Source organism: Lampetra fluviatilis, chromosome 13 (genome assembly GCF_964198595.1).
Source record: "Lampetra fluviatilis chromosome 13, kcLamFluv1.1, whole genome shotgun sequence".
In the NCBI taxonomy this organism is placed as follows: Eukaryota; Metazoa; Chordata; class Hyperoartia; order Petromyzontiformes; family Petromyzontidae; genus Lampetra; species Lampetra fluviatilis.
The window spans coordinates 7,415,146-7,433,446 of NC_136287.1; the positions used below are offsets into that span (position 1 = coordinate 7,415,146).

At 48.0% G+C, this 18,301-nt stretch overlaps 1 protein-coding gene across 2 annotated transcripts; it reads left to right on the forward strand.

Moving 5' to 3' along the window:
* The first annotated feature begins 402 nt into the window (after positions 1–402).
* TAF1C (TATA-box binding protein associated factor, RNA polymerase I subunit C) lies at positions 403–16,641 on the forward strand. 2 transcript variants are annotated; one of them, XM_078862188.1, is made up of 15 exons: positions 403–628; positions 1,738–1,970; positions 3,905–3,998; positions 4,688–4,788; positions 5,198–5,287; positions 5,527–5,576; positions 6,051–6,274; positions 7,629–7,763; positions 9,293–9,416; positions 10,264–10,335; positions 11,081–11,216; positions 12,048–12,176; positions 12,630–12,834; positions 13,646–13,783; positions 14,621–16,641. In XM_078862188.1, the coding sequence occupies exons 2-15, from the start codon at positions 1,776–1,778 to the stop codon at positions 16,291–16,293; spliced, it is 3,366 nt and encodes a 1,121-aa protein (XP_078718314.1). In that variant the 5' UTR covers positions 403–628; positions 1,738–1,775; the 3' UTR covers positions 16,294–16,641. The 2 variants fall into 2 exon arrangements, with proteins under 2 accessions (XP_078718314.1, XP_078718313.1); XM_078862187.1 differs by lacking the exon at positions 403–628 and adding an exon at positions 786–1,038.
* Positions 16,642–18,301: the final 1,660 nt, after the last annotated feature.

Below are 18,301 nucleotides of genomic sequence, written 5' to 3' on the forward strand. Positions count from 1 at the left end.
TTGGCCATCTTACCTAGGGGGGGTAGGGGTGGGCGAAATAATCCCTCCCACCGCCTTTCCCCCGTACATTTTCGAAAGCATTTGATGACGTCATCAAAGCCACACTTGCGGTAGGTGCCCCGCGTAATATATATCCCCACCTAAGATGGCCGCCATGAGTAGCTGCCAATCAGTGGGAAGCTTACTCGGCCATCTTACCTAAGGAGAAAAGCCCCCGCCCCTCCTCCCCACCCCCTCGTGAATTTTCGAAAGTATTTCAGTGACGTCATGAGAGGGACACTGGTGGTCGGCACCCCGTGTTCGAGATCCCTGCCTAAGATGGCCGCCATGAGTAGCTGCCACAGTGGGACGCTTACTCCGTCGGCCATCTTACCTAAGGAGAAAAGCCCCGCCCCCTCCTTCTCACCCCCTCCTCCCCACCCCCGTGAATTTTCGAAAGTATTTCAATGACGTCATGAGAGGGACACTGGTGGTTGGCACCCCGCGTTCGAGATCACGACCGAAGGTGGCCGCTGAGTTTGATGGGACGAGAATGATAAGATTGCTACGATTATACAACAAAAACACACGCGCACACGAAGCTTATGTAAGGAATTATAATTTTTGTCGTCGGCGAGCGATTTGAAAGGTAAAAGTTTGAGTTTTTTTCATTTTTATACTCCTGTAAACGCAGCCGAATCAAAGTTCGATTCTGAGTAAAACGTATGACGTAACACGTGAGAACCAAACGCGTTTTTAAAATGAATATTTCGGTGAGGATTGATTGCAAAGGGCTCGCCGTAGCACGCGTAGCGGTGATGCGGTGCTGTTGAAGGCAACGTGGGTGTCGTGAATACTCCGCTCCTGGGCCTCCCCTAGGTCTACTCGGCCTAAAATGAGTACCTGGTGCAGTGTGTAAACATCGCCACGAGGGAGACAAAGGCGGCCGGGCGTCGTAATGGTCACCCACCCCCCTCTTGTGCAGTGCCGGCCTTCTAAGGTGCTCGCTAACAGCACTTGCCCCAGCAGTCTGTTGAGACTACACGGGGGATCTTTGTTGTGAGTACAGTACTGCACTGTATTATTCCGATTGCTTACCCAGAAATGCCTCCCCGCATCTCATAACTCTCTTTCAGGAGGGTTCTGTCAAGTTTTTACGGTAGGAGGGCGCGGGGAGTGGGATAAATGCTACGTGCTGCATCATTCGTGCACGACAGACAGACACATAATCCCTGGTGGGCAGTGTGGAACCTGTTGTTCCTACTTGTATAAATGCTCCGTACTGCATCATCCCCTGTCAGTAATTTGCTGTTAAATTTTATAATTTGGATATGACGCCGGCACACTGGCCTACTCCTGCACTGCAGTGAAACTAAGTGCTGTATTGTAATACTTCATAGCCCCACGTTAATCCACTGCCAGACGAAGGCCCTCTCCACGCCTTGTTGATCATGGGGATTGTTTGACCATAATACTTCACGTTGGTCAGTGCGGGTCGGTGAAAGCGGGTAGCATAGATGTGGCAGCATAGAAGTACTGTACCACAATTGGGTTTTTTTGTTCTGTACCTTCTATGGGATCAACAGCATTTTTGTTAAACACCTTTGGATTCATACTCTTTGTTTCTTTCGGTAAAGCCACGCAGGTATAAAATAAACGAAATCACGACGTTCCCATCGCAACACAAGCAATCATCAGGTGGGAAACCCACAGCAATCAACATTTTTGCTTAAATAAATCCCCCCCCCTCTGATCCAGGTTCCCACGTGAAGTCGGGAGCCCCAGAACCATTGGGCATGGAGAGGCCTCGGGGGGGCTGCGATTTGACGGCATTCCCATCGAGCCTCTTCCCCACCCACTACAACACGGGACCCGCGGCGGACCACCGCCTCACGCCCGGCACGTGGTCCCTGCTGGGGCCCGTGCAGAGGCAGGAGACCCCTGTGGACGAAGCGCGCTCCACGGCACGTCCCTTAGACGAGGTGATACAGGTAGGAACAATGTTCCACACTGCCCACCAGGAATTATTTGTCTGTCTTTGACTGTCTGTCGTGCATAAATAAATATATAATATTAACAGCTCTTTGATTGGTGGAGACCTACTGCCGGGTACGGAGAGGGGAGGGGCCTAAGGAAGGGGGGAGTCAGGAGAGGGGCCTGAGGGGGGGTCAGGGGAGGGGCCTAAGGATATGGGGGGTGGTGGTCAGGGAAGGGGCCTAAGGATATGGGGGGTCAGGGGAGGGGCCTCAGGATATGGGGGGTGGTCAGGGGAGGGGCCTCAGGATATGGGGGGTGGTCAGGGGAGGGGCCTAAGGATATGGGGGGGGGGTCAGGGGAGGGGCCTAAGGGAGGGGGGGTAAGGGGAGGGGCCTAAGGGAGGGGGGGTCCGCGGAGGGGCTTGAGGGAGGGAGGGTCAGGGGAGGGGCCTAAGTGAGGGGGGTAAGGGGAGGGGCCTAAGCAAATGGGAGGGGCCGATAGTTAAGGGGGCTGGCTACCTGGCTGGCTGCCTGGCTACCTAAAGTCAATCTTTTATACATACTCTTAGGTTTTTTCGGTAAAGTCACGTAGGACAGAAATAAATAATATTTTATACAGGTAGGAACAACAGGTTCCACACTGCCCACCAGGGATTATTTGTCTGTCTGTCGTGCATATTTGTCTGTCGTGCACGAATGCGCTGTCCAACCAAGTTCCTACCTGCCCACTCCGAAGGAACGTGTTTTTAGCATTGCACGAATTTTTGTTGTTGTTGCATTCCCCCCCCCCCCCCGCCGCACCTGCAATTAGCACGGTTGGCTACGTACGCAGAAGTTAAAAATAGTGGACATACGTCTCTACAAGAGGTCAGTCCTGAGGTGGGTGGGTGGCTCAGAGGTCAGCGCCGAATTGGTACGGCTGAGATCTTGGGTTCGAATCCAGTCAGATGCCTGTTGTTAAACGAAGTTTTCCATTGCAGTGAGTTAATGGTGGTATCAGCTGGGACGCCAGTGACTGCAAGTAAAAAACCCACCGTATTAAATGTGTTTCTCCACTTAATTTGGCTACATTGTGTGATTGTTGTGACAGTACAGCCCCCGGCTTAGGTTCTGTGCTCAAGGGCAGATCGATAGCTCATTGTCATAATATCACAACTCCTGAGTTATTTGAGCCTAATCGACAAATAGTTGGTGGTTTCTCTTTGCCTTCCTTAATTTAACACGGTCGTCTTGTAGTATGTATCTATGTTGAACTTCTCCCGCACCGTACGGAGCCAACCATGCTCATCAGGTCATTCTTATGCCACAGTCTATTAACAAGACCAGTCTCACTGCACATCCGTTTAATTCAGCATAGCCCCATTGCATATCCTTAAAAAGCAGTAATTCTCCAGTTTCTTTGGAAGAGGTCTGAATATTTAAATGAGGTAAGTCTGTAGTCCACATTATTTAATCGACGTCAGTTCTGACTAGGTTTAATCTTGAAACTAGGCTGAAGGTTGTACGCCTTTCGGCGTCCTCTGGTCTAACACCGTTTTGAGACTAGGCTCAAAAGAAAGCGGTCTCTGGTGTGGACCAATCAGTTTCAAAGACAATGCATATATTTTCAGAGTATGTTTTTTTGTTTGCATTCTGACCACAAGTATTGTGGTTAATGCAGACATGATTCCTGTAAAAGGTTTCAGTTTGGTGTTTTAACATCTTAAACACCTGTTTTGTTGCCATAAAAAAGGTTGAATCTCTACATAATATTCGAGGTGGCTCTTTAACGCCTTGCCCTTTCAACCTGGTCAATTTCACTCCGCTTAATTTCACCTCTTTGTGTTTGTTTTGTGCTTTGTCTATATTTATCTGTGTGTGCGCAGTTTCATTCATAGCGATGAATGTTTTTGCAGTCTAGGTAAATTTAAACTGTGGCATTGACAATGTTCTGTCTCCATTGTGAGCAGGGCCAGCAGCCGAGATGGGTCTCTCAGAGACGCCACGGAGTCGAGTGGGAACCCGTAGAGCCAGTGGCGTTGCCGTTCCTGCCTCCGAGTGAAGGTAACACAATGTGGCGGCGGGGGGAGGAGCAACCTAATTTTCAACGGAGTTTGAACCCATTAGGACGCACAGGAACAATTCACCATGCCACTGCACCATTGTTCTCGCCCACCAGCCTTCATCCCTTCCAGCGTCATGTTCTGCCAAGTCTACTTATCTTAACGGTTATGATGATGGCTTTGTCCCCCGTGTATGTTCTCTAATACACGTGACCCTCTCATTGTAACTCCAAGCATACACCTCTCCATGCTTCGTTATGTGCTTTTCATATTTTGTTTCGTTCTATTCATTAAAGGTTCAAGTGTAATAGCAAGTAGTACACATTAATTTTATATAGATATTTAGGAGGACACACACACATTGGAAAGCATTGCAGAATCCATTCACGCTTTTCTTCAGTGTTCGTCATGCAAAAATTATGGTTTATGAGTAATGATTGCTTAGCCCGTTGTTGTGGTCACACTCGAGTTTGTTACACTGTTGATGATACTTGGTGCAAATAATGTGAAAGGTGGAGTTAAAAAAAATTGGTAAATTTATGTTATATTAAAAAAGTAAAATAAATAGTTATTCTTACATCTGCATTGTTTTTATTAAATTTTAATTAAGGCCGTGAGAAGGATCTCGGATGTGTGGGATGTCCGATCTGGCGTCTCACCGCACTGCGTGTGTCGTCTGTCACCTGCAAGTGTGCACAATCCCAGACTTCGAGGACGAGCGGAATGAGGAAATGATGGGCCCAGGAAAGAGAGAGGCCTACCATGCTAAATCGTACAAGTTCATCGAGCAGGTAAATGTTTTTTTAGGAACACTGTCCCTGATCTTCAGTCTCTCATTACGAATATGTTCAAGAATATATTTTTGATTTGTATCCTCTCAATTATTTTGTCTCTCGAAAGTTTTATTTCGTCTCATCTGTACCATTAGCCTCTAGTTTGCCTTATTTATACATAATATATTTATACACAAAATTTGATGCATATGTAAGGCTTGTGAGAGGACTTCTGCCAAGGAGATGGAATGACTAAATCAACTCAACCAAAGGATTGGGCATGGCGGATGATTACGAAAGTAAAAAAATGGATGAATCTCTGCATCGTTACATGCTTGGTGCTTGCACCCCTCTGCCAAGGCAAACTCTTGATTTGAATTGTTTGTCAGCATTTCGCGAGTCACCGCTAACTATGTCGTCTCTGCAGATGAGCAACTTTTTCATGGATCATCCCCGTGATGCGTTCCTGTCCATGGGAAAGCTCCTGGAGCCCTGTTTCAACTTCAGCAATACCACGGTGAGCCTAGCTGGATCCTTGTGGCACATTTCAATATATATGATAATAGCTCTGATGACAGTTTACCTGCACTGACCAATTTGGTGAGGCATGGTTAAATAACCTCCACGACGCGCAGGATTTGGACTCGGCCCTCATCCAGAAAGAAATTGATAAAAGGGCTGTATATGATTAAAGTTAATATTTATTCATTTAAAATATGGTTCCGTGGCGGTGAATGTGTGTCTTTTTTGTTACAGCCAAAGGCTGGGGAGCAGGTGGCTGCTGGACGCATGTTGAGCTACAGGAAGTAGGTCGCAGGTTTATTTTACTGGCTGCAGCTGACTTTTGTAACGATACATCGATCGCTTCATCGATTAAAATCAGTTCTCACAATCATCCAACGACTGAGTTTCGTTTTTTGAGTTAAAAGCGGAATCATTAAATCCAATAGTAATGACGATTATAAAAAAATATTCAAATACAGCAGTCCATGACGAGTAAATAATCACAACCAACCGACCACTGGCTAAAATACTTTATCTCGCTTTCCTGAAGAAAAAAAAGTGCAATTTGGAATGGATATTTTTTTGCATATAATGTTTCTTTATACATTACTCATCCTTATGCAACTTCTAGTTCAAAAGTTACAGGGGGAGGAACGACAAATATTTTTTTCCATAAAACAACGGCGGTAAATTTATTTTTCATTGGCCATGTAATAAGAAATCAATCAATGCGGCCAACACTGGTGACAGTTTCTGCTGCGTCTGGCGGATATCAGGGAGAAGAAGCGGGAGAAAATCGCTCACCTCCTGGGCGACGCGCTCTGGGAGGTGCCCCACCACGTCCTGGCTCACTGCCTCCGCGAGGAGCTTCGGGAGCGCCGGTCACGGGAGCGTTTCGATGCAGCGTGCACGGGCGGCTGCCTCCACTACCACCCGCTGTTAGGGGCTCGCAAGCACGGGCTCCTCATTTACCCATCGGGCAGCTGCATGGACACCCTCTGTATCCTGAGTGCAAGCGTTCTCTGTTCATTCGGCCTCGAGTGTTCGTCGCTTGGCGATCAAACAACAGTTTTTTTATCTCGGAGCTGAAATAAGCCAAATGAAGTGGAACAAACGCATTTAAAATTGTGGGGGTTATGTGTGCACATTTGCGGACTGGACTGGGACTCATCGACTCACTACACGTGAGAAGTCGCTTTAATCATGATTGGCTAAAACCCAAATTCGAACCCACCATCTATCTTAGCAGTGACGGTTCGGTGCACTGCCAAGGTATGAGCCACCCAATCACCTCGTTGGATTTTCATCACCCTATTCTATCTGCCAAAACAGCATGTCACGTCATGGAGTGGCTCATATACTTTTAGTATTATTTTAATACGTTATTCAAAGCTAGACGAGGGCTAAATCGTGACTTCAAGCTTTCGTAACTGCAGGAATTCATACTCTTTTGGTCGTTCGGTAAAGTCGCTTATATAGAAAAATAATAAAAAATCACGACGTTTCGATCGCAACAAAAGCAATCGTCTTCAGGTGAAAACCTATATAACCTCTTGCTTCAGCAGCTCTCCCGCTATATTTCTCCTGCCTCAGCAGTTCTCCCGCTGTATGTTTTCACCTGAAGACGATTGCTTGTGTTGCGATCGAAACGTCGTGAATTTTTACAATTATTTTTCTATCTACGTGACGTTACCGAAAGACCCAAAGAGTATAGACAAGGGCTATTTCATGATCAGTAAAAAGTGTCCAGCTCAGTGCATGGGGTTGGGACAGGTTAAAAGCTAAACAGGTTAACATTGGGTGCTCCTTGTACCAATTTATTACACCTTCATCGGAGTAGAGACTAGTCTATCTGACTTCATAACCATTATTTAAATGGGGTTTTTTGGTTTATCATAGAGCAGCAACCACACCTTATGATGAGTTACACATGCAGAACCTATCTGAGAGAGCCCTGGCATGAGCTGTAAATCAGGTGAAGGAGCAACGTAAAACCTTTAAATGCTGTTTCTGACGATGGCTGGTTGCATCTCGACTGCAGATAAAATAAAACTATACACGTAGGCATAATTTATTTTATTTTCTACCTACGTGACTTTACCGAAAGAACCAAAGAGTATGGATTCCTGCAGTCACGAAAGCTTCAAGATTAAAAAAGAACTGCCAAATGTCAGGCCGGGACCGAACCTAGTTTGGTTTTTTGAGGGCAGCTCTTCTGTTTCCCCAGCACTCGCAGACATTTAACAATCAATGGTCAATATCTTGAAAGCCACGTTTGAATGTTTACATTTCTAAATATGCTGCTCAATAACAGTACGATCTGTTAAAAATCCCTTAATTTGTTGGTTCTCCAGCATTTCAGACAATTGCGCAGAAGTGCGAGGGGAAAGCATGTCAATCGTCTTGCATCAAGATGCTAAAACCGTCCGTGAAGTTCCATCTCGCAGGAGGCATTCGTCAGATCACTACCAGTTCTGTTCGACAAGAAGGTGAGACCTACATTTTAATTTCGTCACAATTCATGTGCGGCGGTTTTCAAGTCGCGCGACGGCATCGATGATAATTGCGACCGTGGTAAACGTGGAACTGAGCTTAATGAAAATACAGTAAAACCTTGGTCTGTGAGTGTTTTGCAAGACGAGCAACATTTTTAAATAAATATTAATTTGATAAACGAGCGAGGTCTTGCAATACGAGTAGTACGTGTATACGCTTTGTCTGCCGAGCGTCACGTGATCACAACTGATACACGAGTGCTTTGATATACGAGTGCTTTGGATTACAAACACGTTTCCGGAACGAATTATGCTCGCAATCCAAGGTTTTACTGTAATACTATATTTACAACTGGGTGACAGCGTGTTGACAATACATGTCTCGTCAAGGGAAGGGAGACCTGGGTAAAACAGAATTAGAATCTTTATTTTGACTGGAGAAATCTGATGAGCTATGAAGTTCTTTTTCACAGATGTTCAGCATGGGCGGGTCAGCAAAACGTAGAGGCATACAAATAGCAATCGTAAATACAGCAGTCTTCAAACTTTCTAGTGTACACGCACTGCTCGTGCAATACAATCCTAATGCAATTCAAATGCAAGATGGGTCCGCGATGCCTATATGTGACCCTATCTCAAATGATGTTGAAATGAGGTGAGGGAGGAAGGGGGGGTACAAATATATTGCGAACATTTGAAGAGCGATTTTCTTTTGACAGCAAGCAGGGACTAAGGAGTAGGATACAATACAATGTGGATTTATATCGCGGTCTAAATGTGACCGCAGCTTGAGATGCTGTCCAGAAAAAGTGGGCGATAGTTTGTCGCAGGCGAAGGGAAAGCGGGAAGATGCGAGGCGTAGGCAGCCACAAGACAGGGAGGCAAAGGAGACGGTGTAATCATTAGGATCGTAACTACTCGCCATCGTTGATTTGATTAATTGTCACAAAGGTTATTATTAAATTGAAGAATATGTTGTAACTGGCGTTTTTAGTTTACAGGGGTGGCTGGATGAATCACATGAGCCCCATTGCCTGCGGCGATTGTGAATCAAAAACACGAGTTCTTAAACGCAATTTTCTGCATAATGTTGCGTGAACTGAAGAATTTAGATCAATGACTCGACACCTTACGACGCCAGTGCTCAAGGTGAGAGTAAAAACGCTCCTTAGAGCGAGAGAGAGATGAGGACGGCCTTCAGTCGCGACTTAAATAGGGGAAGAGTCTTGGCAGTGGGACTGTAGGGTTGCCACCTGTCCTGGTTATCACAGCATCGTCCTTTATTTTTTAGGTAGCTGCTGTCCTGGGAAATCTGTCGGTCTTCTCTGGATGTTAGAAGGTTTCCTTTGGATGATAATACACTCCTCAAGATTCTTAATTCCGTGACGTTTCCTTTTTTTACCTCAAAGAGTAATGGACAGCCAGAGCGAACAGAATGCCTGACAGCGGTAACAGTAACTGAGAGGCATCAACCTCTCATTGACTTTGGAGGTGGGGTGGTGGGGATGATTTCCCGTGTGCAGTTTTTGTTGGTGTTCGGTCGGATTACTTCTGCGGGCTGTGGAAGACCGGTGGCGAGCGTCCCTTGCGGCCGCAGTGCGTCGAGGTGGTGCAGCTGGAGGAACCCGCAACATGTTTGACCGTCAGGTCAGGCAAGGGCTCTTGGTTAGGGTATCACGATTCACACCACCCCCCCCATCCCTCCCCCAAGCCACGACTCAAGAATCGATTTGTTTGTTTCATTTGTACTACTACCTCGTTCGGATTTTCCATCTCCCGATGTTGTCCATGTCATTTGCTATTTTTTTGTTTGTACTTTGCCTGTTTTCGTGCGTTTTGCCTGTGTCAACTTGAACTGTTGTTCAGTTTGCTCTGGCTATTTTTGTACTGTCTCGTTTGTACCAAACGAGAGGTCAATTATAATTACAATTCCAGAAGCATTAACTGACATGACAGTGAAATTAATGAACACTACGGTGGCATTGTTAAACAAATAATTTACAATTGCATTTAATTACACAATTACAATTGGTCCAGACGGTTGGATGACCCCGTCTTGACTGACCATGAGTCCCAGACCATGGAACGTATTTTATCGACCTGCCAACTGAGATCTATTGTAGGAGGCACTACATTTCTCCACTTGGCATCTCGGCAAACCACCGAGTGGATCGCCAAACTAGACGTCCCATTATAAGCTTCTCCCATTATACAAAAGAAGAAGATTACAATTGTCATTAACCCCAGGTCTGGTTTGTCCTGGCTTTCTCATTTGTATCTTCTGTCGCGTTTTGTGCAATTTGTTACATTATCCAAAGTGTATATTCGTGTATAATTTGCACAAATCTTAACTAATCGATTCTTACGCGCACGATTTGATGCCTGTATAATGAGCACAGGGATGTATTTTAACCGACGTACCTTATTATTACCTCTGTTTTACACCTCTATGCATCGGTGACTAATGATCGCGTTGTGCCTGCTTGGTTTGCAGCCCCCACATCCCCGGCGAGCTGCTGGTTGCCAGCGAAAGTGGCAGCGTCTACCTCTGGGTCGCGCAAAAAAGGCAAGAGAAATAGCGAATTCACTTTGGTGATTGCTTCAAAAGCCGGGAAGGATACAGTTTTTATCTCTTTTTGTCGAGTAGCATCTAAATGAACGTGTGATTATAATTAAAAATTATCACTAATTATTGTGAATCCACTTATCAGTTTACTGCCAGCATTTGAGCGTCCTCAAGGCATTTCTGTACGATGTGCTCGAGATAAGGTTTTGGATCATTGAGTCATTTACCCTCCTGTTATGACACTTTCTGAGTTAACGTTTATTTTAACAGCCGAAATTATTCGTAATATATGTTCGCGTTAGACCACAATGCTCTGACCAAATCTGTGTCGTTCAGACCCTATACCACCTGACATGGCCAAATTATTTAACTGTCACGTGTACGAGCATTTGACATTATTGTTTGAGCTCACAAGTCAGATTCTGACTTCCTGTATTGTTTTTCTAACTTACTGGATATTGTCCTGATGATATTTGATGTAGTTTCAAATTAAGTGACGATCTTGTGAGGATTGTTTATCAACTTACCGGCGAGCGAGCTGAAACAAGAACAATTGGCGCGTTAAACACTTGCACACGTGACCGTTTGTTTGGCTGTGTGTGGTGGTGGAGGTTCTTGACGATAGATTTTCTCAATGCAATTTGACGCCTCGAATGCCGGGGGGGTATGCAGCTTGTCCGGAGCGCCGTGTGTGATTGTGCGATTGGCAACTGTGTCCGCTGTCGGGCGTCTCGCTCGGCGGCAGCCTGCAGAGCGTGCGGAGGGAGACCAGGAACCTGCATTTTGATGCCGAATCTCAGTGGCGCTGGTGCCACTTCACCGCTCACCCGCGCGTCATCACGTACGCCGACCGCACGGGCGTGGATGCCACCGACGCCAGGGTCAGCATGGGGTTTTATTAATGTTTTTTTCCCCTCCCAATTATATTGCAGTTGTGCTGTCAGCATCATGTCTATGCAGATGTAGACATTTTCACCAATTGGAACTCTCGTGGCTGGTAATTAACTTCTCTCAATGATTCCTTCGCCCATGTTGAAAACTTGGTCTACCAGACTTACTGTATCATCTCATCCATACGATGTTCGACCACCACACTGCAGGTCAATACACTTGTCTGTTTGCCTCTTCCCTCGGACCACTCCACTTGGAATTCCCTCCCATCCTCTCCTTTTCCCAAGTTCTTAATAATCTTCCTCAATTAAATTATTTTATATTATTCATTCAATAGCCTTGTCTGTAGCCATTTGGTATTTTGGGCCTGTGCTCAGTAACCATGATAAAAAAAAGACCAACCACTTGGTGCTTGAAAATATCCCCAGAAGATGACATCACAAAACTATTTATAAAGTCACTTAAGTAGGTCTCTACCACTTAGGCTGGATTTAACAAAGTCAAATGAAAATCTAATCAAATATGATGGATTTTTTCTCATTGGTGACTGGAATTCAGAATCCCAAACAAAACAAAAGTACAATTTTTATTTACGCATTATCTCACCGTATCTCAAAACGCTGATTTAATCATCGTTGGTTGTCTGGGTTCACACCGAGGATCTCAGCAGTACTGGCTCAATCCCAGTCAGCCACTTGGCCACTCAACAGTGATTTGTCAACCCTTGTGTTCATTATGACTGTGCTGTGCGCGTGGATTTAAAAGGCGGTTTTGGAATAACCTATTTTTGTTTTGTTTTTGTTCACGGTGCGCACCGGCAGATTGGTCGAGCGGGAAACACATCGCTCTTCCGGATCGGCGAGGCGGCCGGATGCCAGCAGGGAGAACGAGTCGTGCTCAGCCAGCACCTGGACCCGGTTAACCCTTTCCACTTCTTGGTGACGACGCAGGTTAGAGGCATGTGCCCCGGTCAAGCCGTGCAGGTGCTCTTCACCTGGCCAACCGGAGGGGCCCGGCACCAGGCTGCAAAGAGTGGGGAAATTGAAAAGGGGGGTAGGAGGGAGAGATTTCCATTTTATTCCTTACACCGGGGCCTATTCACACCACGATACACCACTGAACCAGCCATTCACTTTACTGTGACATTCAGTTAAATAATACCAACATGCAGTAATTTGACGAGGCGTGATTTGACGTCATAAAATATTTTTTCAAATTGCATAACGTTACAGTTTGGACAATGTTCAAACTTACATAATGTTTTGCCCTTATATGAAGTAGGGTTAAATGGCAAAGGCCATTCTCCATAGAACGGCATTTCTGGTATGAATAAGGGCCATGGCCCAAAACGTCGCTTGTAATATTCCTTTCCGACTGCGCATCCATGCCACTGCCGTCGGCAGTACTCGGCGTACCTCATGGACGAGCGGCTGCCCATTCTGCCCATGCTGCGTTGGAACCACGGCCTCACCTGTCCTCCCCTGTTCGCGCACGCCACGCATGGGCCTGGCGGCGGCATCGGCAGCAGCGCCGCCTCCGGGGGTCAGCGCCAACACCTGCTCCTGGGCACGCAGAGGAAGCACGAGCTGCTGATGCTGTCGTACACGGGTAAACCCAGCACGCACGGCCCACCCTGCGCTTGTGTTTAGAGTGTCTCACGTGTCTGTGTATGTAAATGTGGGGAGTGGTGGCCTAGCGGTTTGTGCACCGCGCTAATCACCGAGCGACCTGGGATCGATCCCAGGCCACGGCAAACGTCGGTGGCGTGTGCAATCTGAACCGATTATTCGGCCTTCAATGATTAAAGTGATTGATGCAGTGTGTAAACTTGAAATCTGGGAACATATTAATATGCTCATACATTGCTTATGTACTGTAGGGATGGGCTCCCGATTTTCGTATGAATCTAAGATCCAAAAGTTGTGCGTACATTAAAAATGTTGCACGATCTGAAAAAAATAATTGTGTTCAATTTATATGAATGTATATGACGTCACCGGAAGGGATTTTTCACTTGCATGAAGTTCCATCTGTGCAGGTGACATCACTTTGGCTTGCATACAACTGTGTTAAAGTGATTGCTTAATGGAACAGATCTGACGAAAGTTCACCGATTGTTGCAAAGGTTCAATTCCAGCGGCTGCGTTAACCATATAGATAAGCACCATCTCCACATTGGACGTTTATGAACTCGTGGCGTCGTTCGCAAGAGTGGGCTATTGTGTGCTGGCATCATAGTCCAAACTTGCCCACAAATTACTCAGTTGGAATCTACACAGCAATGACCACCCTCTACGGCGAAAACTTGCTAGTACCCTCATGAGACTTGGTTAGGCTTTCCTGAGTAAACGAGCATACTTGTCCTTGAAAGTTTGAAACCCATCCCTAAGATATGGTCTTTATTGCTGCGTGTTTGCAGGTGGTGGTCAAGAGCCGTGCTGCACCACCTCGCTGCCTCGCAAGCTGGCGTGTGCAAGCGAGTGGCTGGGTCACGTCCGACCACTGCTGCCTCAACAGAAGCACCTGCTGCGGCGCAGACTGGAATCCGCAGGCGCAGGTCTGTGCGTGCATGTGTACAACCCATAACACCTGGGTGTGTCCCATGTCCTCTTGCCAGCAAGCCTTCGACTGCACATGGCCTCACAGTGCACCGAGCCTAGAACAAGCGCCGTGGTAACGTCATCGCCGCTTCGTGGCGAATGGTGTTGTGCGCACGTGTGTGTGGATACACGTGTTTGTGTGTGCTATGTAGATGGGAGCTGGTGGAGCGTCGTGGTGAGTGCTTTGCGATGAGTTTGATTCCCAGTTCCGGCCAACATCAGTGGCAAGTGACTTCTGAACCAGTCCTGGGTTCCCTGCAATTTCACCAGCCGCACTCAAATTGAGATGTGAATTGCAGTCACACATGACTGACACAGCACGGGGAGGCCTTCATCTACCAATGGATTAGCAAAGGGCTGAAAATGTATTAATCTTTGTTTTACTTAACCTTAAATACTATTACCAAATCATTGGGAATGCACCTGATCGCATCAGACCTCGGAAACCTAGCAAGATTAGCACGATTGGCTACGTACGGTGCGAAAGAAGTTGAACATACACAGAGGCTTGAGCTTGAATGAGTGACCACTATGCTTGACAGGTGCTATAAGCTATTTTGGGGCTAAATTGTGAGGAGCAGAATGTAGTAGAACAAAATCCATAGTTGTGCTATATTATTTCCCATGTCTTTGCTCCCCTACACTAACCAGTGTGGCGATGTATGTTCAAATACGCCATATGACCCGCATGCCATTGGGAAGCCCTTCTGGATTGACAAAGTGCTGCACCATTGCACCTTTAAAAGGTGGCTGCATACGAGCGAAACCTCGCGTGTGGGTGTGTCCTCTCACAGGGGTGACGGCCATTCCACACCAGGGCAGCTGTGGCCGCCTCACGGTGCTGCAGCTCTCCGTAGCCGGCGACATTTTCTACCAAACGCTGCGGCCCGGCGCCCCTGGAACCGCGAATGCTGTCGACTGCGCGACCGAGCCGCCCTCCGCGACCCACAATGCCGCCCCACCTGACCCAGCGATGCTGGACACGCCTCGCAGGGTGATTCCGCCACCGAGCGGCGGCACGAAGGCGCTAGATTTGAGGGGCGACGGGAGTGACTCGGCGGTCGCGGACAGTGAGACAGGAGGAGGAGGAGGAGGAGAAGTTGTCTCTGATGGAAGTGCGGATCTTCTCAGATCAGAAGTGAAGCGCTGCCAGCGGTGGGCTTCCGGCTTCCTGTTGCTGCAGCGGCGGGCGGCAGGCAAATTGCCGCCGCACCGAGCCAGACGCCAACAAGTCAAGCTGCATCGCCGGATGCCCGAGAAGCCGTCTGACTTGAGCAGCAGCATCGTCGTCGGCCTGGTGCGAGCCGAGCTGCGAGCCGGAGTGGCGGCGGGCGCGGAGGTTGCTGTCACGGCGGGCAGGGGCAGCACCGAGGAGGAGAGGAGCGAGGAGCTGCAGGCGCAGCCTTCGCTGCAGCTGCTGCTGCCTGTGCTGTCACTGCCACAGGAAGAGGAACCGGTATTATTCCCCAAGCCCGTGGCGGACGCGGAGGCGAAGGACGAGCTGAGCAGCCGCCTGACGGCAGCATGGAACGGTGAGTGGCACGAGTGGTGGGAGGAGAAGCTGGGCATAGCGTCCAAGAGGAGGGCGCGGGACGCTCGACAGCGCCGGAGGGTGAAAAAGTTGCGCGGCCGACGCCACCGACGCCTCCAGGGCAGCTACTCGTCCACCGCGTCCGAGTGGGCAACCGAATTCTCTGAGACCATGAGCTGCTCTGAGAAGAGCTTTACTTCAGTTGACCTTTTCTCTCGGTCATCCCACCCGGATGAGGTAGAATTGGATCCTGACATCTTGCAAGGTCATTTCACAGATGACACCCGAGTCTCGGCTGCGATGGGTATCGACTCTTCGCAGCACTCTCTCTTTGAGGATGACGCACATGTAGCTGCCTCCAACTCAAGGCCCTACTTGTTGGGGGCATCGAGCCAAAACCTTCCCAGCTCCATCTTGAAGAAGAACCCTTCCAAGACGGCACCGCAATCGCTCGCAGAGACAGCAGTGCAGGACAAAGTAGAACTGTGGACGAACACGTTCTTTGGAGAGAGCCCGTCGCAGACGTCCCAGTCATCCACACCCTTCTTCTCCCGTGCGAGGCGGCCGGCTCAAGCCTCTGACCTGCAGAGGCAGTCCCAAAAGCCGTTGTCGCCTTCGCTCAGTTCCCTCCAGAAAGAGCCCTCCTCGTCCCAGCACCTCGGACCAGCGCCGGGCGACGGCCTGCAGCGGGAGGAAGAGCCCTCGAGTGGCGTGGACGGCCAATCCCAGGAGGCTGATGCCGCTGTCTCGCGGCCGGCGAGCAGCAGGCTACTGCCTTTTGGCTTCTCGTCCCAGCCGTCAGGAGGCTCCCCCATGCCGTGGATCGTCACCTCCAACAGCCAGGGCAGCTCCTCGACGCCGCTGCCACAGAGGCCGTCCTCGCAGTCGGCGGCCTCCCTGGTCAAGAAGAAGAAGAGGTTCACCATGGGCTTCTGAAAGCACGGCCAGACCAACGCGACGTCGTGCACGCGAGACCATTTAAGGCGTGACGTCACTTTTGTAAACGTGTAGTTTTAATGTAAACTCGTTTCACCAAAATCACGTTAAATTCGCTAGCGCGTTAATGGTGTGCATTACGGCCTACACGATCGTTGGTTAAACCGCGGAGTTGAAAATTTTACACCTAACACCGTCTAACTCAATAAATCAATGATGAATCCTAGCCTGCTGATGTCAGTTAATTACCTGCATCTGTTTCAGATGCATTCTGGGTCATGGTAGATGCATGTACATATGTTATTTAAGAATTAAAATTATGTTTATACTAAAAATAAAGCGTGCATTTCTGAACCACATCGTGTGTTTACAGAGTTTCCGTTGGGATGTTATTATGATGTTACCGCTAAGAATGAGGATTAGCCTTTATTAGGCACTTAAATGCCTCCATCTCTCACAGCGCCTCACAAAACACATACCAGGAAACTATGAAGTAACCATGGCAGAGGGGAAACGATGGATATCATACATAGCCTGCACATTGCTGAGTAACCCAAAGATTATCTTTTGGCCTTTGAAAGCAGGCACAAGGGGGGAAGATACTAGGAATTTCATAGCAATTAACTTGAAAGATCTAAAGAGAACCTGCTGGGGGTGGGGGGGGGAAGCGTTCTAGATGTAATCGAGACGAGGAGTTTGCAGTTGGTGGCGCATCTGTAGATGGTGGAGGAGGACAGGTTACAGGGTCAGGCATTGGAGTGGCACCCAAGAACTCGGCGACCAAGGGGGAAGACCTCGAGCCCGGACAATCGCGAAGGTGCGATCGTGGAGGGCCGTCCGCGAAGGACCGGTGTCGAATTTGCAACGGCTCAAGGGTCTGGTGGAAGGAGCGCAATGTGTGGCAAATATCGCCACCACTGGCGGTGATGGTCCCTGCAACTTCAAGTGTGGGTGGGTGGGTTCTCTGAGGGCAAATGTGCCAATGTCGTCCTCGCAGTGCGCGTTTGTGTCCATAAGAGGACGCGCACGACGCACCGTGGGGGCCCACTCCGTGTCGAACATCGGCCCCAGACAAACAGAAGCCCCCCCCTCCCGAAGGATTTTAAACCTCTCTTGGGTTTACCCCAGCTCGGCTTACATGCTTATCGTCTGGGATTGTGCACCGCAAATTCCACTTGATATGGATTATGAATGCATAGAAGGGAATGCGTTTTTTAGAAATACATTCATAGCTCAGCCCGAGGCTTCACAAATGATGGTGTGATATTAACAAACGAGATGATGCGCGTGACATGTCACGTTTTGTATTCCTCCGCCCTTCCCCGATGTTACCTGCCTTCCCTCCCACACGTTTCCCCCCACTTATTACCATAATTACTGATTTTGCAAAACTGTTCTCAACGCTAAAACAAACGTTTTAAGAATGGAAAGAAAGTTGACATAAAACACCAAAATATGATTTTGGTGGATGATCCTGTCAAGTGTTTTAGAGCAACGTCTAAGCTCATACTGTGTATATATGCTTCATCATTGATACCATAGCTTCCCGTTTCATTCAATTAGAATAAGCCCTTGCTCAACTCCAGGATGAAAATGTCTCGTGACCGACTTGCAGACGAACAGTTTGAAGTTCATGACGTGAATGGCTTTGCGAGCCGTGCGGCGTCCACCGTGGGCACACTGATGACCAATATATTCCGACAGAGTGCTGATGCAGCCACTGCAAGCCTCCCACGTCACGTGTTAATCCAATAGTAACTCATTATTAGGTTGAGCAACATCTCTGTAGTGAATTAAACTTTTTTTATTTGTCGGTTTATTTGGCTGGAGCATCCAGTCCGCCCAACTTTGGCGTGCGTGAGTGTGCGAGCAATTGCAGCTCACTCGTGAGCACTAAGAATGAAAACCTGTCCGAGATTGTCATTTCTGTATGATTTCCAATGGGTCCTACATGGCATCGAAGGCTCGTTGGCTCTACAAGTGTTATTTTGTTTAAGCGAATAATACA